This window comes from Patagioenas fasciata, chromosome 31 (assembly GCF_037038585.1).
Source record: "Patagioenas fasciata isolate bPatFas1 chromosome 31, bPatFas1.hap1, whole genome shotgun sequence".
Taxonomy (NCBI): domain Eukaryota; kingdom Metazoa; phylum Chordata; class Aves; order Columbiformes; family Columbidae; genus Patagioenas; species Patagioenas fasciata.
In genome coordinates this window covers 3,749,007-3,770,711 of record NC_092550.1, presented here as the reverse complement: position 1 = coordinate 3,770,711, position 21,705 = coordinate 3,749,007, and the positions used below count along the sequence as shown (strand labels likewise).

Below are 21,705 nucleotides of genomic sequence, written 5' to 3'. Positions count from 1 at the left end.
CCCCCTCCCCCCCAGCCCTGCACCCCCCGCAAAGCGGGGGAGGGGCCGCCGCCCCCCCCCCCCCAAAATGTGGGAAACTGAGGCACCAATGCGGGGACGCGCATGCGCTGCCCCGGGGGGGCGTGGCCAAGAGAAGAGGGCGTGGCAAAAGGCGCGGGGGGCGTGGCCGAGGCGCCGCGTTGCAGCGGCGCGGGGGCGTGGCCGAGCGTGGGGGCGTGGCCACCGCAGGGGGCGTGGCCAGGCGGCTCCAGCGTGTCACACACGCCCCCCCCCCTTCCCCCCTTCCCACCCCCCCCCCCCCCCTACTTCGCGCCGCGATTGGCTGAACCCCCCCGCCCAATCCCCGCGCGCGGCGGTGACCTCATCCCTCGGCCGCCCCGCCCGCCCATTGGCCGCGCGCGGCCCCGCCCCCGCCGGCCCCACGTGGGGGGCGGGGGGGGCGTGTCCTGGGCGCCGGCGCGGCCGCTGATTGGTCGGGCGCCGGCGGCGGCTCCGGCTGTTGCTGAGGGGAAGCGCGAGGGGCCCGGACGGCCCGGGACGGCGCCGGGAGCGGGTGAGCTCATCAATATGCTAATGAGATGCTAATGAGGTGCGACCCGCGCTCCCAGCACGCCCCTCCCCCCCTCCGCGAGCCGCGTCCCCCCCACTTTACCCCCTCTTTTCCTCCCCCACGGGTTTAGCGGGGGGGGGGAGGCGCCGCGGGGAACGCCGGGAAGTGGAGTCCTCCCCGTTCCCAGGGGGCGCTGCGCGTCGCGGGGGACGCCGGGAGCTGGAGGCCGCGGAACCCCCCCTACGTCAATCAAACTACAACTCCCAGCATCCCCCGCGCGCCGGGTTGGGGTGGGGGGAAAACTTCCGCTCCCGGCGCCGCCAGGTAAACAAGTCCGCTCGGCCCCGCCCCCCGCGCGCTGCCATTGGCTACTGTACGTCCCGCCCCGCCCGCCGCGCGCCGCCATTGGCCACTGTCCGGGCGCGGGGCGGGGAGGAGGGGGGGCGGGCGCGGCCCGTGATTGGACGCGGGGAGGCGCCCGTCACGCGGTTGTGGGCGCTGATTGGGCGGCGCCGGCCGCTCCGGGTTCATTCACCATTTTGTCGGGGTTGGGGCCTCCGGGCGGCGGCGCCGAAGGTACCGGGGGGGGGGGGGGGGAGGGGGGGAAAAGGCGCCAAACGGGGCGGGGGGGGAGGGGCCGAGAGACCCCGGGGGGTGGGGGGGGGCGGGGGGGCCGTGTCACCCCCCGGGGGGGGCGGGGCGGCTGCTTAAAGGGCCCCTCCCCCCCCCCCTTATGGGGGCGACTTGGGGTGACCCCCCTTATAATTGGGGTAGGGGGTCATGTGACCCCCCCCAAGTGTCACCCCTCCCCCCCCCACACTGTCACCCCCCCCCCCCCCAAAGTGTCCCCACCTCCCAACAAATTGGGGTCCCCAACTGCCGCCCCTCCCCCCCCCAAAGACCCAATTTTGGGGGTGTCACCCCCCATTTGTCAACCCAATGGGGGCGTGGCCTCGCTGTCCCCACCCCCTTTGACCCCCCCTCCCCGCCCTTCACTTTCTCTCCCCCCCAGGGACCCAATTTTGGGGGTGTCACCCCCCCCCCCCCCATCACCCCCATCTCCCAGTGGGGGGGAGGGGTCAGTCCCCTCCCCTCCCTTCCCCTCCCCTCCCTTCCCTCCCCTCCCCTCCCCTCCCCTCCCGTCCCCTCCCCTCCCCTCCCCTCCCGTCCCCTCCCCTCCCCTCCCTTCCCTCCCCTCCCCTCCCCTCCCGTCCCCTCCCCTCCCCTCCCCCTTTCCCTTCCCTCCCCTCCCCTCCCCTCCCCTCCCATCCCCTCCCTTCCCTTCCCCTCCCTTCCCCTCCCCTCCCCTCCCCTCCCTCCCCTCCCCTCCCATCCCCTCCGCTCCCCTCCCCTCTCTTCCCTCCCCTCCCCTCCCCTCCCCTCCCCTCCCCTCCCCTCCCATCCCTCTTTTCCCTCCCCTCCTCTCCCCTCCCCTCCCTTCCCCTTCCTTCCCCTCCCTTCCCCTCCCCTCCCCTCCCTTCCCTTCCCTCCCCTCCCCTCCCCTCCCCTCCCGTCCCCTCCCTTCCCTTCCCCTCCCTTCCCCTCCCCTCCCCTCCCCTCCCCTCCCTCCCCTCCCCTCCCCTCCCCTCCCTTCCCCTCCCCTCCCCTCCCCTCCCCTCCCCTCCCCTCCCCTCCCCTCCCCTCCCCTTCCCTCCCCTCCCCTCCCCTCCCCTCCCCTCCCCTCCCCTCCCCTCCCCTCCCCTCCCCTCCCCTCCCCTCCCCTCCCACTTTTCCCTTCCCCCCCCCATGGCCAAATCCCAAAGATTTTGGGGGTGTCACCCAATGGTTGCGAGGCTCATGGTGGGGGCGTGGCCTCACACTCCCCGCCCCCTTTAACCCCTCCCCCTTTTCTCCCCTTCCCCCCCCTCCCCTTAGGACGATGAAACCGGCGCGCAAACCCGGCAGCGGCGGCTCCGCCTCCGCCCCTCCCCCCGCCCCTCCCCCCCGCAAACGAGGCCCGGGGGGCGGGGAAGGGGGAGGGGCCGACAACCCCCCCTCCCCGCCCCCATCCCCCCCTCCCCCCCCCAGCCGCAAAACCGCCACCTTCAAGTCGCGGCCCCCCCGCAAGAAACGCGCGGCGGCGGCCGCCGGCGACTCCAGCGGCTGCTCCAGCACCGACACGGCCAGCGAGCACTCGGCCGACGACGAGGGGGGCGGAGCCTCGGCGGCCACGCCCGCGGAAGCCCCTCCCCCCTCCGCAAGCCCCGCCCCCTGCGACGCCATGGCCCGCTGGCGCGCGCGGCGCCTCCTGCTGCTCCGCGACGGCGTCTTCCGCCCGGCGGCCGCCCGGCAACTGCGGCGCGGCGGGCGCGAGCTCGGCGTCCAATTGGCCGGCGAGCGGCCAATCACCTTCGTGGAGGTGGGGGAGGGGCCGGAAGAGGACGCCGACACCGCCGCCGCCGCCATGCCGGCGCTCATCGATGACGTCACGCCCCCCCCCGGCGCCGTGGGGGTGGGGTCGGCGGTGTGCGCGCGGCTGGAGGGGGCGGAGCCCGTTTACCGCCCGGGGACGGTGACGGAGGTCAGCGCCCATCCCCCCTCCTTCCGGGTGCGCTTGGCCACGCCCCCCGCGCCGGCCACGCCCCTCTGGGTGCCGCGCGCCGCGCTCCGCCTCCTGCGCCCCGCCCGCCCGCCACGCCCCGACGACGTCACCGCCGACGAGCCCCCCGACCCCGAGCCGCTCCACGACCAACCGCGCGACGCCGACGCCTTCCCCGCCCGCCCGCGGCCAATCGCGGCCTCTCCCGCCGCCGGCTCCGCCCCCGCCGCCGCCGGCTCCGCCCCCCACCCCAAATACAAGAAGGGGGACGTGGTTTGCACCCCCAACGGCATCCGCAAGAAGTTCAACGGGAAGCAATGGCGGCGCCTGTGCTCCCGCGACGGCTGCACCAAGGAGTCCCAGCGCCGCGGGTTCTGCTCGCGCCACCTCTCCCTGCGCACCAAGGAGCTGGAGGGCGCCGGGGGGGGCGGGGCCGACAAGCTCCCCCCGCCCCCCGCCCCTCCCCCCCACGACTACGAGTGGGACGAGGCCTCGCGGGACGGGGGGCACCCCCCGACCCCCCAGGACCTCTCGCGTTTCGAGTTCGACGAGTGCGAGGCCGCCGTGATGCTGGTGTCGCTGGGCGGGGGGGGGTCGCGCTCCGGCACCCCCAGCTTCTCCCCCGCCTCCACCCAATCGCCTTTCTCCCCCGCCCCCTCCCCCAGCCCCTCCCCCCTCTTCGGGTTCCGCCCCGCCAGCTTCAGCCCGGTCTCCCCCTCCCCCCGCGCCAGGGGGCGCCACCTGAGCGCCGGGACCGCCCGTATGGGCGGGGGAGGGGGAGGGGAGGGGCTGAGCCCGCCCCCCCCGCCGCCCCCCCCGCCACCCTCCAGGCCACGCCCCCCCTCGGGGGTCCCGCCCCCTTTCCAAAGCTTCACGGTGCCGCTCAGCCCCGGGAAGCGCAAAGCTGACCCCTCCCCCCAAGAGGAGGGGGGAGGGGCGGCGGGGGGCGGGGGGGGGTTCCGCGCCCTCTCCCCCCTCTACCCCCCCCGCTCGCCCGCGGGTTTGACCTCTGACCCCGGGCCGGGGGCGCGGCGCGTGCCGCCCATCCCCCGCGGCTCCCCCGTCATCGTGCGCAACCCCGACATCCCCGACCCCGCCCCCCGGCCACGCCCCCTCGGCCCCGCCCCGCCCCCCAGGCCCCTCCCCCCGCACCCCCTGGCCGCCCCCGTCCCCACGCGGCTCCGCCCGTCGCCCCGCCCCCCGCTGGCCCCGCCCCCCGCCGCCCCGCCCGCCAATCCCGAGCGGGCGCCGCAGCCCCGCCCCCCGCTGCCGCCCCACCCCCCCGCCTTCCACCCCTCCCCCGCCGCCCTCCTGCCCCTCCTGGTCCCGCCCGGAGAGTTCGGGGGCCCCCCCGCCCCCCCCCGCAAGGAGATCGTCATGGGGAGGCCCGGGACAGGTAGGGGCGGGGCCTAGGGGGCGGGGGGGCGGGGGAGGGGCTGATTGGGGGGGCAAAGGGGGAGTTGTGATAGGGGTGGGGGAGGGGTCAGTGGGGTTAACGGTGGGAGGAGGAGCCAAGGGGTGCGGGAGGGGACAAGGGGGCGGGATCAAGGGGGGCGGGGTCATAGGGATGGGAGAGGGGGTTTGGCGGTGGGGGGAGGGGCCAGGGTGGGTGGGACCAATGGGGTGTGTCCCATGGGGGGAGGGGCCTTGTGAGGTCACGGCGAGGTCAGGGGGGTGACGGTGATGTCATGATGACGTCACGGCGCGCGGGGTGATGACGTCAGAGCTACGGCGTATTGCGGGGTTATGATGTCACGGTGGCGTCAGAGCTGCGCCGTGGTGATGTCACAATGACATCACAGCCACGTCAGGCCGCTCGTCGCGTCATGGTGACGTCACAGTGACGTCACAGCCGAGTAAGAGCCCTTTGGCGGGCTTTTTGAGTCCTGGGCGGTGACGCCAGAGCGGCGCCAGGGCTCGGTCGCGGGTTTTTTGCGTCATCATGACGTCAGAAACGACGTCACGACTGCCGGCCGCGCGGCGGGGGCGTGGCTTAGCGAGTGGGCGTGGCTTACCGCGCGTGGGCGTGGCTTATTTCGTGACGTGGCCCATTGCGGGGCGCTCAGGCACCTCCACCGCGCGGCGATTGGCCGGCCCCCCCCCCGTGCTACGATTGGTCGGACCCCACCCTCATTTCCATATGAGCGCGTGGTGCCATCCAATGGCGCCGCGGCTCCGGGGGGGGCGTGGCTTAGCGAGTGGGCGTGGCTTTAGCGAACGGGGTCGCGGTTTAGCCAGTGGGCGTGGCTTTAGCGAGCGGGGGTGGGCGCGGTTTAGCCAGTGGGCGTGGCTTATCTCTTGGGCGTGGCCCATCGCGGGGCGCTCAGGCGCCTCCACCGCGCGGCGATTGGCCGGACCCCCCCCGCGCTACGATTGGTTGGAACCCCAGCCTTATTTCCATATGAGCGGGCGGCTCCGTCCAATGGCGCCGCGGCTCCGGCGGAGGGCGTGGCTTAGCGAGTGGGCGTGGCTTTAGCGGGCGAGAGCGCTGTTTAGCCAGTGGGCGTGGCTTCAGGCGCCTCCGCCGCGCTGCGATTGGCCGGACCCTTGTCTCTCATTAGCATTCAACCCCCGCGCTGCGATTGGTCGGAACCCCACCCTCATTTCCATACGAGCGGGCGGCTCCGTCCAATGGCGCCGCGGCTCCGGCGGCGCGGCGGGGGGCGTGCCTTTAGCGAGCGGGGGCGCGGTTTAGCCAGTGGGCGTGGCTTCAGGCGCCTCCGCCGCGCTGCGATTGGCCGGATCCCTCTCCCTCATTAGCATTCAACCCCCGCGCTGCGATTGGTCGGAACCCCGCCCTCATTTCCATACGAGCGGGCGGCTCCGTCCAATGGCGCCGCGGCTCCGGCGGCGCGTGCGCGGGGCGGGGTTTGCTCGGGGAGGGGGGCGTGGCTTAGGCGGGGCGCGGGAGGCGGGGGGGGCGGTGTTGGTGCGCGCGCGGGCGCGGGCGGAGGCCCCGGAACCCCCGGGGCTCGCGGTTCGGGTCCCGGATCCCTCCCCCGGTCCCCGTTCGGGTCCCGGATCCCCCGTTCCCGTTCGGGCCCCGGGCAGCGCTGGGGCCGGGGCGGCCCCGCCATGTCCTCCACCGCCCTCCCCCCCGCCGCGCCGCGCAGAGGCCTCGGCATGTTCGGTCAGTCCGGGCGGCGGGGGGCGCGGGGCTCTGCGGGGAAATGGGTCCTTTATGAGGAGATTCAGGTGGTTTATGAGGAGATTCGGGGGATTTATGGGGAGATTCGGGTGTTTTATGTGGAGATTCGGGTGTTTTGTGGTGATATTGGGGCGGTTTGTGAGGGGATTCTGGGTCTTGGGAGGAGATGCCGGGGTTTGTGAGGAGATTTGGGGCTTTATGAGGAGATTTTGGGGGTTTGTGAGGGGATTTTGGGGTTTGTGAGGGGATTTTGGGGTTTGTGAGGAGATTTTGGGGTTTATGAGGAGATTTGGGGGTTTGTGAGGGGATTTTGGGGTTTGTGAGGAGATTTTGGGGTTTGTGAGGAGATTTTGGGGTTTGTGAGGAGATTTTGGGGTTTGTGAGGAGATTTTGGGGTTTGTGAGGAGATTTTGGGGATTTGTGAGGAGATTTTGGGGTTTGTGAGGAGATTTTGGGGCTTTATGTGGAGATTTTGGGGTTTATGAGGAGATTTGGGGGTTTGTGAGGGGATTTTGGGGTTTGTGAGGAGATTTTGGGGCTTTATGAGGAGATTTTGGGGTTTGTGAGGAGATTTTGGGGTTTGTGTGGAGATTTTGGGGTCTATGAGGAGATTTTGGGGATTTGTGAGGAGATTTTGGGGTTTTATGTGGAGATTTTGGGGTTTGTGAGGAGATTTTGGGGATTTGTGAGGAGATTTTGGGGTTTATGAGGAGATTTTGGGGTTTATGAGGAGATTTTGGGGTTTATGTGGAGATTTTGGGGTTTTGTGAGGAGTTTTTGGGGTTTCTGAGGGGATTTGGGGGGTAGGGGGAGATTTGGGGGGAAATTGGGGCTTTTGGGGTGATTTATGAGCATTTTGGGGTGATTTATGAGGGAATTGGGGCTTTTGGGGTGATTTATGAGGAAATTGGGGCTTTTTAGGTGATTTATGAGCATTTTGGGGTGATTTGGGGTGAAATTGGGGCTTTTGGGGGTGATTTATGAGCAAATCGGGGCTTTTGGGGTGATTTATGCTGAAATTGGCACTTTTGGGGGGAAATTGGGGCTTTTTGGGGTGATTTATGGTGAAATTGGGCCTTTTGGGGTGATTTATGAGCATTTTGGAGCTTTTTGGGGGGATTTGGGGGGAAATTGGGGCTTTTTGGGGTGATTTATGGTGAAATTGGGCCTTTTGGGGTGATTTATGAGCATTTTGGAGCTTTTTGGGGGGATTTGGGGGGAAATTGGGGCTTTTTGGGGTGATTTATGAGGGAATTGGGGCTTTTGGGGTGAATTGTGATGAAATTGGGGCTTTTTGGGGTGATTTATGAGCATTTTGGGGCGATTTGGGATGAAATTGGGGCTTTTTGGGGTGATTTATGAGCATTTTGGGGCGATGTGGGGGGAAATTGGGGCTTTTTGGGGTGATTTATGAGCATTTTGGGGCGATTTGGGGGGAAATTGGGGCATTTTGGGGTGATTTGGGGCATTTTGAAGAGATTTGGGGGCGTTTTGAGGGGATTTGGGGGCTGAATTTGGGGGGATTTGGGGAAATTGGAGCTTTGCGAGCCAACTTGGGCTGGAATTTGGGGCTTTCTGGGCGGATTTGGGGGGATTTGGGGTTTTTGGGGGTGTCCCATGTCCCACATATCGTGACATGGGGCTTTTACCCCATTGCGGGCCCCATATCCACCCCCATGTCGTGATATGTTCCGTCCGTCCCTATATATCGCGACATACTTCTCTATATCGCGACGTATCCCTATATATCGTGACGTATCCCTATATATCGCGACGTATCCCTATATATCGTGACATATCGCGACCCTCGGGCCGCCCAACCCCCATGGGACACACAGTGACATCACGGGGGGGCTTGGGCTGCATCCATATATCGCGATATGTCACGATATATCGCGATATGTGGCGATGCTAGGTTGCTCTACGTCACCATTCGTCGCGATAGATCGCGACATGTCGCGATAGATCGTGATACGTTGTGACGCGTGGCGATGCTGGGGGGCGATACGTCGCGATATATCGCGAGATGTGGCGATGCTGAGTTGCTATACGTCACAGTTCGTCGCGATATATCGTGACATGTCCCGATATGTCGCGATACGTGGTGATGTGCGGTGACGCTAAGTTGCTATACGTCATCATTCGTCGCGATATATCGCGACATGCCGCGCTACGCCGGGATGTGCGGCGGTGGTATGGGGCAATAGGTGGCGATATATCGCGATATGTGGCAATGGGAGGTTGCGGTACGTCGCCATTCGTCGCGATATATCCTGACATGTCGCGATATGTCGTGATATGTTGTGATGCGTGGTGATGATAGGTGGCGATACGTCGCGATATATCGCGATACGTGGCAATGGGAGGTTGCTATACATCACCATGCATCGCGATATATCATGACATGTCGCGATACGTCACGATGCGCCGCGATGCTAGGTGGCGATACGTCGCGATATATCGCGGTATGCGGCAATGGTAGGTTGCGATTCGTCGCGATATGTCACGACATGTCACGATATGTCATGATATGTCGTGATGTGTGGCGACGGTATGGGGCAATAGGTGGCGATATATCGCGATACGTGGCAATGGTAGCTTGCGCTACGTCACCATTCATCGCGATATAGCGTGACATGTCGTGACATATCGCGATACATTGTGACGTGTTGATGCTGGGTGGCGATACGGCGCGATATAGCGCGAGATGTGGCGGTGGGAGGTTGCGCTACGTCGCCGTTTGTCGCGATATGTCGTGACATGTCGCGATGTGTGGCGATGATACGCGGCGATAGGTGGCGATAGGTCGCGATATACCGCACTGTGTCACGATATATCGTGCTATATCGCACTATATCGCGCTATATCGCGGTCTATCGTGCTATATCGCGATATATCGCGCTGTATCATGCTATATCGCGATATATCGCGCTGTATCGCGCAGTGTGGACCAACGTGGAGCCGCGCTCGGTGCCCGTGTTCCCCTGGCACTCCCTGGTCCCCTTCCTGGCGCCCGGGCAGCCCGACCCGCCCCCCCAGCCCCCGCAGCCCCTGCAGCCCGTCACTCACCCCCCGCCGGCCAATCACAGCAAAGGTAACGCCCCCTCGGGCCCGCCCCTTCACCTTAGAGCCGCCCCCTCTTAGACCCGCCCCCCTTGGACCCCCTTAGACCCGCCCTCTGTTGGCCCCGCCCCTTCTCTTCGGACCCGCCCCCCCTTGCACCACCTTAGACCCACCCCCTCTTGGCCCCACCCCTTCTCCTTGACCCGCCCCCCTTGGACTCCCTTAGACCCGCCCTCTGTTGGCCCCGCCCCTTCCCTTTAGACCCGCCCTCTCTTGGCCCCACCCTTTACCTTAGACCCGCCCCCCTTGGACCCCCTACACCCACCCCCTCCTGGCCCCGCCCATTTTTCCTGGTACCACCCCCTTCCCCTTTGCCCCGCCCCTTCCCTATATCCCCACCCCCTTTTTGGCCCCACCTTTTATCCTTTGGTTCACCCCCTTTGGTCCCACCCCTTTTCCTTTGGCCCCGCCCCTTCCCTTCTGGCCCCACCTCCTTTGGTCCCACCCCCTCACCTTGAGCCCTCCCACCCCCCTTAGCGCCACCCTCATTGCTCCCTCCCATGGCTCCACCCCCTTCCCCTTTGGCCTCGCCCCTTCTCTGTGTCCCCACCTCCTTTTGGCTCCGCCCCTTCTTCTTTGGCCCCGCCCCTTCCCTTCTGCCCCACCCACTTTGGTCCCGCCCCCTCACCTTGGTCCCTCCCACCCCCATTAGCCCCACCCCCTTTGGCCCCTCCCTTTCCTCGTGTGCCCACACCTTCTCCTTTGGCCCCGCCCCTTCCCTTCTGCCCCCACCCCCTTTGGTCCCGCCCCCTCACCTTGGTCCCTCCCACCCCCATTGCTCCCTCCCCTGGGCGGGTCCTCCCGCAGTGGGCGGAGCTTCCTCTCCCCCTCCCCTCCCCCTCCAGAACCCCCCGAATCTGCGGCGGTGGCGCCGGAGCTGCCGGGGGGGGGTCCGGAACCCGGCCGCTGCGGCGGAGCCACCCGCCCGCCCAGCCCCCCCCCCCGCCGCGCCCCCCAACCCCCCCGAGGAGGAGCCGCCCAACCCCCGCCCCGACAGCGAGACCGAGAGCGACCACGATGACGCGTAAGTCCCGCCCCCCCACCCCGTTTTTGGGGCCATTTCCGGCGGATTTGGGGTCCGGCTCTACCGCCCCCTGCAGGTTCCTGTCCATCGTGGCGCCGGAGCTGCCGCTGCCCCCTGGCGGCCCGGGGGGGAAACGCCGCACGCAGTCGCTCAGCGCCCTCCCCAAGGATGGAGACAAGGAGGGGCGGAGCCCCGGGAAGGTGGGCGTGGCCTCCCGCGGGGGGGGGCGGGGTCACCCTCAGCCCCGCCCCCCCCCCCCCCCACTCCTATTGGTCCAAGTCTTTTTGTGCCCAAATAAGGGGCCACCCTTTGGCCCCGCCCCCTCATCCCACCCCCTTGGGTGTGTGTCAATGGTTTGCCACGCCCCCCTGTGGGCGTGGCTGTACCTGGTCCCACCCCCAACACTCCTATTGGTCCAAGTGTCTTAGCGCCCAAAGGAGGGGCTGCCCCTTGGCCCCGCCCCCTGTGTCCAGCCCTTTGGGGGCGTGTCCATTGCTCACCCCGCCCCCAGTACCCCATTGGTTCATTGTACCCACCCCCATGGGCATGACCCCTGAGACCCCACCCCTTTGTGGGCGTGTCCCCTTCTGACCACACCCTGTTCTGGGCGTGGCTACCCCTGGCTCCTCCCCCCACATTACTTGCATTGACCTGGGGCTGTTCCTATTGCCACCTATGGGGGGTCCCCTTGTCCCCACCCCCATGGGTGTGACCCCACCCCCTTGTGGGCGTGTCCCCCTTCTGACCACACCCCCTTCTGGGCGTGGCTACCCCTGGTTCCTCCCCCCACATTCCTTGCATTGCTCTGGGGGCTGTTCCTATTGCCACCTATGGGGGGGTCCCTTGTCCCCACCCCCCGTGGGTGTGACCCCACCCCCTTGTGGGCGTGTCCCCCTTCTGACCACACCCCCTTCTGGGCGTGGCTACCCCTGGCTCCTCCCCCCCCGTCCTTGCATTGACCTGGGGCTGTTCCTATTGCCACCTATGGGGGGTCCCTTGCCCCCATCCCCATGGGTGAACCCCCCCATATCCCCACCCCCCATATCCCCACCCCCCATGGGTGTGTCCCACTTAGGCTCCACCTCCTAGTGGGCGTGGCTACCCCTGACTCCTCCCCCGTGCATTCCTTGCATTGCCCTGGGGCTGTTCCTATTGCCACCTATGGGGGGTCCCCTTGTCCCCACCCCCATGGGTGTGACCCCACCCCCTTGTGGGCGTATCCCCCGTTGTCCCCGCCCCCCGTGGGCGTGTCTGACTGTCCCCGCCCCCCGCAGCGGGACAAGGAGCACATCCGGCGGCCCATGAACGCCTTCATGATCTTCAGCAAGCGGCACCGGGCGCTGGTTCACCAGCGCCACCCCAACCAGGACAACCGCACCGTCAGCAAGATCCTGGGCGAGTGGTGGTACGCGCTGGGGGCGCGCGAGAAGCAGCAGTACCACGACCTGGCCTTCCAGGTACCCCGGCGTGCGGGTGTGGGGGTCCGGGGGGGGTCCCCACGGAGATTTGGGGGGTTTAGGGGGGATTTGAGGGGATTTGGGGGCTCCCAGGGGGCTGGGGAAGGGGCCAGGTGGGGGCTCTTGAGGCACGTTTGGAGGCTTTTGAGGGGGATTTGGGGGTTCAGGTGAGTCTGGGGGAGTCCTGGGTGGGCTTGGGGGTCCCTGGGGGGGTCCCTGAGGTCCATGGGGGGGTCTTGGGGGGATATTGGGGGGTTTAGGGGGGATTTGGGGGCTCCCAGGGGGCTGGGGAAGGGGCCAAGTGGGGCCTCTTGAGGGGCCCTAGGAGGCTCCTTAGGGGCCTTTAGGGGGGATTTGGGGATTCAGGTGAGTCTGGGGGAGTCCTGGGTGGGCTTGGGGGTCCCTGGGGGCGTCCCTGAGGTCCCTGGGGGGGTCTTGGGGGGATATTGGGGGGTTTAGGGGGGATTTGGGGGTCATGAGAAGCAGCAGCACCACGACCTGGCCTTCCAGGTACCCCTGCGCGGGGGTGTGGGGGTCCGGGGGGGGGCCCCACAGAGATTTGGGGGGTTTAGGGGGGATTTGAGGGGATTTGGGGGCTCCCAGGGGGCAGGGGAAGGGGCCAAGTGGGGTCTCTTGAGGCACATTTGGAGGCTTTTGAGGGGGATTTGGGGGTTCAGGTGAGTCTGGGGGAGTCCTGGGTGGGCTTGGGGGTCCCTGGGGGGGTCCCTGAGGTCCATGGGGGGGTCCTGAGAGAGATTTGGGGGGTTTAGAGGGGATTTGAGGGGATTTAGGGGCTCCCAGGGGGCTGGGGAAGGGGCCAAGTGGGGCCTCTTGAGGGGGATTTGGGGGGGATTTGGGGGTTCAGGTGAATCTGGGGGAGTCCTGGGTGGGTTTGGGGGTCCCTGGGGGGCTCCCTGAGGTCCCTGGGGGGGTCTTGGGGGGATATTGGGGGGTTTAGGGGGGATTTGGGGGATTTGGGGGGTTTAGGGGGGATTTGGGGGCTCCCAGGGGGCTGGGGAAGGGGCCAGGTGGGGCCTCTTGAGGGGGCTTGGAGGCTCCTTAGGGGCCTTTGGGAGGGATTTGGGGGTTCAGGTGAGTCTGGGGGAGTCCTGGGTGGGCTTGGGGGTCCCTGGGGGCGTCCCTGAGGTCCATGGGGGGGTCTTGGGGGGATATTGGGGGGTTTAGGGGGGATTTGGGGGTCATGAGAAGCAGCAGCACCACGACCTGGCCTTCCAGGTACCCCTGCGCGGGGGTGTGGGGGTCCGGGGGGGTCCCCACAGAGATTTGGGGGGTTTAGGGGGGATTTGAGGGGATTTGGGGGCTCCCAGGGGGCAGGGGAAGGGGCCAAGTGGGGTCTCTTGAGGCACATTTGGAGGCTTTTGAGGGGGATTTGGGGGTTCAGGTGAGTCTGGGGGAGTCCTGGGTGGGCTTGGGGGTCCCTGGGGGGCTCCCTGAGGTCCATGGGGGGGTCTTGGGGGGATATTGGGGGGTTTAGGGGGGATTTGGGGGTCATGAGAAGCAGCAGCACCACGACCTGGCCTTCCAGGTACCCCAACACGGGGGTGTGGGGGTCCGGGGGGGGTCCCCGGGGTCCATGGGGGGGTCCTGAGAGAGACTTGGGGGGTTTAGGGGGGATTTGAGGGGATTTGGGGGCTCCCAGGGGGCAGGAGAAGGGGCCAGGTGGGGCCTCTTGAGGGGGCTTGGAGGCTCCTTAGGGGCCTTTGGGAGGGATTTGGGGGTCCCGGGGGTCATTTTTGGGGTCCCCCCCAGGTCAAGGAGGCTCGGGGGGGTCAGTATTTGGGGGTCATTTTTGGGGGTCCTGGGGGTCATTTTCAGGGTCCCCCCAGGTGAAAGAGGCTCGGGGGGGTCAGTTTTGGGGGTCCAGGGGGTCAGTTTTGGGGGGTCGGGGGGGTCATTTTGGGGTCCCCCCCAGGTGAAGGAGGCTCAGGGGGGGTCATTTTGGGTCCCCCCCCAAGGTGAAGGAGGCTCGGGGGGGTCATTTTGGGGTCCCCCCCCAGGTGAAAGAGGCCCAGGGGGGGTCATTTCGGGGTCCCCCCCCCAGGTGAAGGAGGCTCAGGGGGGGTCAGTGTTTGGGGGTCATTTTGGGGGGTCGGGGGGGTCATTTCGGGGTCCCCCCCCCCCAGGTGAAGGAGGCTCAGGGGGGGTCATTTTGGGGGTCGGGGGGGTCATTTTGGGGTCCCCCCCCAGGTGAAGGAGGCTCAGGGGGGGTCATTTTGGGGGGTCGGGGGGGTCATTTCGGGGTCCCCCCCCCAGGTGAAGGAGGCTCAGGGGGGGTCATTTTGGGGGTCATTTTTGGGTCCCCCCCCCCCAGGTGAAGGAGGCTCAGGGGGGGTCGGGGGGGTCATTTTCGGGGTGTCCCCCCCCCCCCAGGTGAAGGAGGCTCAGGGGGGGTCATTTTGGGGGTCATTTCGGGGTCCCCCCCCAGGTGAAGGAGGCTCAGGGGGGGTCATTTTGGGGGTCATTTTTGGGTCCCCCCCCCCCAGGTGAAGGAGGCTCAGGGGGGGTCGGGGGGGTCATTTTCGGGGTGTCCCCCCCCCCAGGTGAAGGAGGCTCAGGGGGGGTCATTTTTGGGGTGTCCCCCCCCCAGGTGAAGGAGGCTCAGGGGGGGTCGGGGGGGTCATTTTGGGGTGTCCCCCCCCCAGGTGAAGGAGGCTCAGGGGGGTCATTTCGGGGTCCCCCCCCAGGTGAAAGAGGCTCAGGGGGGGTCATTTTGGGGGGTCGGGGGGGTCATTTTGGGGTCCCCCCCCCCAGGTGAAGGAGGCTCAGGGGGGGTCGGGGGGGTCATATTTGGGGTCCCCCCCCCCCAGGTGAAGGAGGCTCAGGGGGGGTCATTTTGGGGGGTCGGGGGGGTCATTTCGGGGTCCCCCCCCCAGGTGAAGGAGGCTCAGGGGGGGTCATTTTGGGGGTCATTTTTGGGTCGTCCCCCCCCAGGTGAAGGAGGCTCAGGGGGGGTCATTTTGGGGTCCCCCCCCAGGTGAAGGAGGCTCAGGGGGGGTCGGGGGGGTCATTTTGGGGTCTCCCCCCCCCAGGTGAAGGAGGCTCAGGGGGGGTCATTTTGGGGGTCATTTTTGGGGTGTCCCCCCCCCAGGTGAAGGAGGCTCAGGGGGGTCATTTTGGGGTGTCCCCCCCCCAGGTGAAGGAGGCTCAGGGGGGGTCGGGGGGGTCATTTTGGGGTGTCCCCCCCCCAGGTGAAGGAGGCTCAGGGGGGGTCGGGGGGGTCATTTTGGGGTGTCCCCCCCCCCAGGTGAAGGAGGCTCAGGGGGGGTCATTTTTGGGGTCCCCCCCCAGGTGAAGGAGGCTCAGGGGGGGTCATTTTTGGGGTCCCCCCCCAGGTGAAGGAGGCCCACTTCAAGGCGCACCCCGACTGGAAATGGTGCAACAAGGACCGCAAGAAATCGACCTCGGAGGGGGGGACCCGGGGCCCGGGGGGGGGCAAGGAGCCCCGCGAGAGGAGCCAATCAGAGAGCGGCCCCCAGCACCCCCCCGCCGGTAAGGGACCCCCAAAATCACCCCGGAAACACCCAAAATCACCCCAGAAACACCCAAAATCACCCCAGAAACACCCAAAATCACCCCAGAAACACCCAAAATCACCCCAGAAACACCCAAAATCGCCCCAGAAACACCCAAAATCGCCCCAAAAACTGCAAAAATCACCCCGGAAACACCCAGAATCACCACAAATGCACCCAAAATCACCCCAAATACACCCAAAATCACCCCAAAAACTGCAAAAATCACCCCAAATACACCCAAAATCACCCCAGAAACACCCAAGATCACCCCAAATACGGCAAAATCACCCCAGAAACACCCAAAATCACCCCAAATACGGCAAAAATCACCCCAAATACACCCAAAATCAGCCCAGAAACACCCAAAATCACCCCAAATACACCCAAAATCACCCCAGAAACACCCAAAATCACCCCAAAAACACCCGATATCACCCAAAATCAACCCAGAAACAGCAAAAATCACCCCAAAACCACCAGAAATCAGCCCAAACCAACCCAAGATCACCCCAGAAACAGCGAAAATCAGCCCAAAAGTAGCAAAAATCACCCCACAAACACCCAAAATCACCCCAGAAACAGCAAAAATCGCCCCAAATCACCCCAAAAACAGTGAAAATCAGCCCAAAAGCAGCAAAAATCACCCCCAAAACCACCCCAAATCACCCCAGAAACAGCGAAAATCGCCCCAAATCACCCCCACAACACCAAAAATGACCACAAATCCCCCAAAATCACCCCAAAAACACCCCAAATGTACCCAAAACCACCCCAAATCACCCCAAAAACACCCCAAATCACCCCAAAAGCACCGAATACACCCAAATCATCCCCAAAATTCATCAAATTGTGCCCAAAATCAACCAGAAAGCCCCAAATTACCCCCAAAACCACCCAAATCACCCCAAAATCACCCAAATCAAATCCCCTGGAAAACACCCCCAAAATCACCCCAATTCACCCCAAAACCACCCCCCCACTGACCCCTCCCCCACCGCACCGACCCCTCCCCCCACTGCCCCCGCCCCCCATTGACCCCTCCCCCACCCCACCGACCCCTCCCCCCACTGCCCCGCCCCCCATTGACCCCTCCCCCACCCCACCGACCCCTCCCCCCACTGCCCCCGCCCCCCATTGACCCCTCCCCCACCCCACCGACCCCTCCCCCCACTGCCCCGCCCCCCATTGACCCCTCCCCCCACTGCCCCGCCCCCCATTGACCCCTCCCCCACCCCACTGACCCCTCCCCCCACTGCCCCCGCCCCCCATTGACCCCTCCCCCACCCCACTGACCCCTCCCCCCACTGCCCCCGCCCCCCACTGACCCCTCCCCCACCCCACTGACCCCTCCCCCCACTGCCCCCGCCCCCCATTGACCCCTCCCCCACCCCACCGACCCCTCCCCCCACTGCCCCCGCCCCCCATTGACCCCTCCCCCACCCCACCGACCCCTCCCCCCACTGCCCCCGCCCCCATTGACCCCTCCCCCACCCCACCGACCCCTCCCCCCACTGACCCCTGGCCCCTCCCCCCCAGGTGCCGACCCCCCCCCGGGGGTTCCTGAGGCCTCGGGGGCTCCCCCGGTGGGTGGGGGAGGGGCGGCCACGCCCCGCCCTCGGGCGTTTTCCCACAGCGGCGTGGAGGGGGCGGAGCCTCGAGGCCACGCCCTGCACGAGCTCAGCCAGGTGGGCGGGGCCTCGGGGGGTGGGTGGGCGGGGCTAAATTGGGTGGGGTGCGGCCTCGGGTGGGTGGGGCAATGGGGGTGGGCGGGGCTGAAAGGGGTGGAGCTGGGTGGGTTGTAAAGGGTGGGGCCTGGGGTGGGCGGGGCTAAAATGGGTGGGGTGCAGGGGGTGGGGCCTCAGGTGGGTGGGGCAGTGGGGGTGGGCGGGGCTGAAAGGGGAGGGGTGCAGGGGGTGGGGCCTGGGATGGGCGGGGATAAAACGGGTGGGGTGCAGGGGGTGGGGCCTCGGGTGGGTGGGGCAGTTGGACTGGGCGGGGCTAAAATGGGTGGGGTGAAGAGGGTGGGGCCGCGGGTGAGTGGGACCAATGGGGTGGGCAGGGCTAAAATGGGTGGGGTCTGAGTGGGTGTGGCCGGAATGGGCGGGGTTGGAGGGTGGGCGGGGCTTGAGGGGCGGCTCAGCCCCTCCCTTTGATCTTTGCCCCCCTGCCCTTCCCCCCCCCCCCAGCTCTGCTCCCCCCCCTTCGCCGCCTCCCGCGCTGGGGGGGGGAGGGGCGGGTCCCTGCGCCCCCCCCGCTGCAGCCCCGCCCCCTCCCGCCCCCCGCGGCGGCCCCGCCCCCCCCGCCGCGCCCCTCCCCCCGCCGAGGGGCGGGGCCAGCGAGGAGTTAACGAGCGACGAGGAGCGCATGGTGATTTGCGAGGAGGAGGGCGACGATGACGTCATCGGTCAGGGCACCGCCCCCTCCCCCCCACCCCCCCCCCCCCTTCCCCAATCTTGGGGTCGCTCACCCGCCCCTCCCCCCCCTCCCCCCCCCCATAGATGACGGGTTCGCCCCTCCCCCCCCCGGGGACATCGACCTCAAGTGCGGGGAGCGCGTCAGCGAAAGTGACAGCGAGGACGAGCAGGTGGGGGAGGGGCGGGGGGCGGGGTTATGGGAGCTGGGGGAGGGGCAAGAGATTGGGGGGAGGGGTCACGGGTGGGATGGGGGAGGGGTCGGGGCACTGAGGGGTTATGGGGTGGGGGAGGGGCGAGAGATTGGGGGAGGGGTCATGGATTGGATGGGGGGAGGGGTGGGGGGAGGGGTAAGAGATTGGGGGAGGGGTCATGGGTGGGATGGGGAGGGTGGGGGGAGGGGCAAGAGATTGGGGGAGGGGTCATGGATTGGATGGGGGGAGGGGTGGGGGGAGGGGTAAGAGATTGGGGGAGGGGTCATGGGTGGGATGGGGAGGGTGGGGGGAGGGGCAAGAGATTGGGGGAGGGGTCATGGGTTGGATTGGGGGTCAGTAATGGGGGGAGAGGGTTATGGGGGTGGGGGAGGGGACAGAGGTCATTGGGGGGGGATGGGGAGGGGTGTGGGGGGAGGGGTCTCTATGGGGTGGGGGGATGGGGGTCTCTGTGGCCCCTCCCCCCCCGCCTCGCTGACCCCGCCCCTCCCCCCCAGCCCTTCCCCCGGAAGTTGTTCCCGCCGGCGCCCCCTCCCCCCCCGCCCCGCCCCCCACCCCCGGAGCTGTCCCCGCCCCTCCCCCACCCCCCTCCCCCCGCCCGCCGCAAACGGGCGGACAGCGCCGGGGGGGGAGGGGCGGCCGAGCTGGGGGCGGGGGGTGGGGGAGGGGCGGGGTCAGCGGGTGGCTCCGCCCCTCCCCCCCCAAACCGCCCGGCCCCTCCCCCCCCCCGCGCCGGGAGGGCGGAGCCACCAAGCCGCCCCCGCGGGGGGAGGGGCGGGGGGCGTGGCCGGCGCTAACTTAGCGCTGGGGGGAGGGGCGGGCGGGGGGGGAGGGGCAGGGGGTGGGGGGGAGGGGCGGGGCCGGGCCCCCCCCTGACCCTCCTGCCCCCCCCCGTGCAGTTCCTGGCCCAACCCCCCGCGGCGGGAGGGGGAGGGGCGGGGCCCAACGGGCCCCTCCCCCCGCTCAGCCTCCTGCAGGCCCCGCCCCCCCCGGCCAAGGCGGGAGGGGGAGGGGGGGAGGGGGCGGGGCCCCCTTGGCCCAGGTCCAGTACATCCTGCCCCCCCCACCCCTCCCCCACAGCAAAGGGGGCCCCCCCGGCCCCGCCCCTCCCCCCCCGGGCCCCGCCCCCACCCTGCACTTCGCCCTCCCCTCCCCCACCAACGCGAAGGGCCCCTCCCCCACCGCAACCGCCGGCTCCGCCCCCAAAGGTAGGAGATGGGGAGGGGGGAGGGGAGGGTTCGGAGGGGGGTGTGGCCGCCCCTCCCCCACTGACCCCCTCTCCCTTCCCCTCCCCCCAGCCCCTCCCCCCACGCCCCTCCTCCCTGGGAAGGTGCTGGTTCCTGTGGCCCCGCCCCCCGGCCCCGCCCGCCCGCCCTTCACCGCGGCCCCGCCCACCGGGAAGGTACGTGCCCCTCCCCCCAGCCCCACCCCCTCATGCCCCTCCCCCTCTCCCACCCGCACTAACGCCCCTCCCCCCTCCCCAGATCATCCAGCTGAGCCCCGCGGGGGGGGGCGGGGCCGGGGGGGGAGGGGCGGGGCCGCCGCCCAAGGTGCTGCTCCCCTCCCCCGCCCGCATCGCCTACGTGCACCCCGCCCCTCCCCCCACCGCCGCCGCCGCCCCTCCCCCCAGCGCCGCCGCCGCCGCCGCCCCTCCCCCACCCACCGCCGCCTTCGTGGGGTTCACGCTGCTCCCCGGTGAGGGGGAGGGGAGGGGAGGGGGGTGGGGGAGGGGCGATGGGGTGGGGGTTGGGGTGGGGGAGGGGCGGGGGATAACGGGGGGGGGGTGGAAATAATGAGGTGAGTGGGGGGAGGGGCGTAAGTGGTGGTTGGGGGAGGGGCCAAGGGGCAGGAGGAGGGGCCAAGGGGGAGGGGCCAATTGGGAGGGGGAGGGGCCATGGGGGAGGGGGAGGGGTGGAGTTGAGTGGGGGAAGGGTAAAAGGATGTGGGGGAGGGGCCAATGGGGGGGAGGGGCCAATGGGGAGGGGCGGGGTTAAGTGGGGGAGGGGCAGAGGGGGGTGGGGGAGGGGATGGAATAAAGAGGGGGGAATAATGAGGTAAATGGGGGAGGGGCCTAAATCATGACTGGGGGAGGGGCCAGTGGGGTGGGGGAGGGGCCAGTGGGGTGGGGGAGGGGCGTGGGTGCTGACCCCGCCCCTCCCCCCAGGGCAGAGCCCGCTCCTGGCCCCCGCCCCCCCGCTGCCCCCCCCCCAGCTGCCCCCTCCCCCCTCCGGGGGTCCCGTCCTGGCCGCCATCTACCCCGGCCCCGCCCCTTCCGGCTCCGCCCCCCCGGGCTCCGCCCCCGCCCCCGGATTGGTTTACAGCGTGGCGGGCACCGCCCCCCCCGCGGCCCCGCCCATCCTGCCCAAGGGCGGCCCCGCCCCCCAGGGGGCGCCAGGTAAAGGGGGCGGGGCTGGCGGGGGGCAGGGCCACGGGGGTGGGGGCAGGGTGGGGGTGTGGCCAATGGGAGGGGGCGGGGTTGTGGGTGGGGGCGGGGCTAAAATGGGAGGGGCTTCTAGGGTTGAGGGGGTGGGGCCAATAAGTGGGCGGGGCTAAATGGGGGCGTGGCCAAATGAGCGGGGGGTCTGTGGAGGTGGGCGTGGCCACGGGTCCAAAGGGTGGTTCGGGGGGCGTGGCTCTGTATGTAAATTGGCGGGGGGGCGTGGCCTGACGTGGCCCCTCCCCCCGCAGCCCCCCTGGCGTTCCCGCCCCGCCCCCCTCGCCCCTCCCCCAAGCCCCCCCAGAAGGTCAAAGCCGCCGTCGCCTCCATCCCCATTGGCTGCTACGAGGGGCCGCCCCGCCCCCCCCCGGAGCCGCCCCGCCCCCCGCCGGACCCCGCCCCTCCCCCCGCTCCCCACGCCCCTCCCCCCGCTCCCCCCTCCTCTTCCTCCTCCTCCTCCTCCCCCCCTCCCCCTCCCGCCAGCTGGGACGCCCCCCCCGCCGCCCCTCCCCCACCCCCCGCCGCCCCCTCCCCCCACAGCGAGGAGGCTCCGCCCAGCCCCGCCCCCGCCGAGCCGGTGAGTCGCCCCTCCCCCCTTTAATTAACCCCTCTTCATTAATCAAACCCTTCATTAATCAACACCCCCCCCCCCCGCCCCCAGGCCAAGTTCCCCGAGTGGCGCCCGGAGCCGCCCCCCCCCGCCGGCCCCGCCCCCTCCTCGCCGGGCCCCGCCCCCTCTCAGGCCCCGCCCCCCGCGGCCCCGCCCCCCCCCGAGGGGAAGAAGCAGAAGGTGCGGCCGCCCCCCCTCAAGAAAACCTTCGACTCCGTGGACAAGTGAGAGGGGGCGGGGCCGGGGAGGGGGCGGGGCATGGGGACAGGGGGCGGGGCATGGGCGGAGGGGCGGGGCTTGGGGAGAGGGGGCGGGGCCTGTGGAGAGAGGGGGTGGGGTTTGAAGGCTTTACAGTCTCTTCCATGGGGGTATTGGGGAGGGGGTGGGGCAGTTGGGGCTCAGTTTTGGGTCAATTTGGGGTGATTTTGGGTGTTTTCGGGTGCTATCAGAAGTGGACTTGGAGGGGCAGTTGGGGCTCAGTTTGGGGCTGATTTTGGGTCAATTTTGGGTGAATTTGGGGCGTTTTTGGGTCCTTTCTGAGCTGAATTTCAAGGGGCACTGTGGGCTCAGTTTTGAGTCAATTTTGGGTCAATTTGGGGCGATTTTGGGTGTTTTCGGGTGCTATCAGAAGCGGACTTGGAGGGGCAGTTGGGGCTCA

The 21,705-nt window shown here is 68.4% G+C and overlaps 1 protein-coding gene across 1 annotated transcript in view; it reads left to right on the top strand.

The window, feature by feature from the left end:
• Positions 1 to 486: 486 nt before the first annotated feature.
• CIC (capicua transcriptional repressor) overlaps positions 487 to 21,705 on the top strand; it is a 38,895-nt gene continuing 17,676 nt past the window's right edge. The window contains 19 exon segments of the mRNA XM_071800522.1: positions 487 to 589; positions 2,426 to 4,485; positions 9,182 to 9,331; positions 9,562 to 9,653; positions 10,206 to 10,384; positions 10,461 to 10,584; positions 11,659 to 11,841; positions 15,195 to 15,351; positions 16,914 to 17,062; positions 17,564 to 17,712; positions 17,714 to 17,781; positions 17,876 to 17,961; positions 18,498 to 18,786; positions 18,819 to 19,208; positions 19,299 to 19,402; positions 19,485 to 19,695; positions 20,165 to 20,395; positions 20,689 to 21,014; positions 21,099 to 21,271. Of these exon segments, the coding sequence (XP_071656623.1) occupies positions 579 to 589; positions 2,426 to 4,485; positions 9,182 to 9,331; positions 9,562 to 9,653; positions 10,206 to 10,384; positions 10,461 to 10,584; positions 11,659 to 11,841; positions 15,195 to 15,351; positions 16,914 to 17,062; positions 17,564 to 17,712; positions 17,714 to 17,781; positions 17,876 to 17,961; positions 18,498 to 18,786; positions 18,819 to 19,208; positions 19,299 to 19,402; positions 19,485 to 19,695; positions 20,165 to 20,395; positions 20,689 to 21,014; positions 21,099 to 21,271 (5,132 nt within the window). The 5' untranslated portion in view covers positions 487 to 578.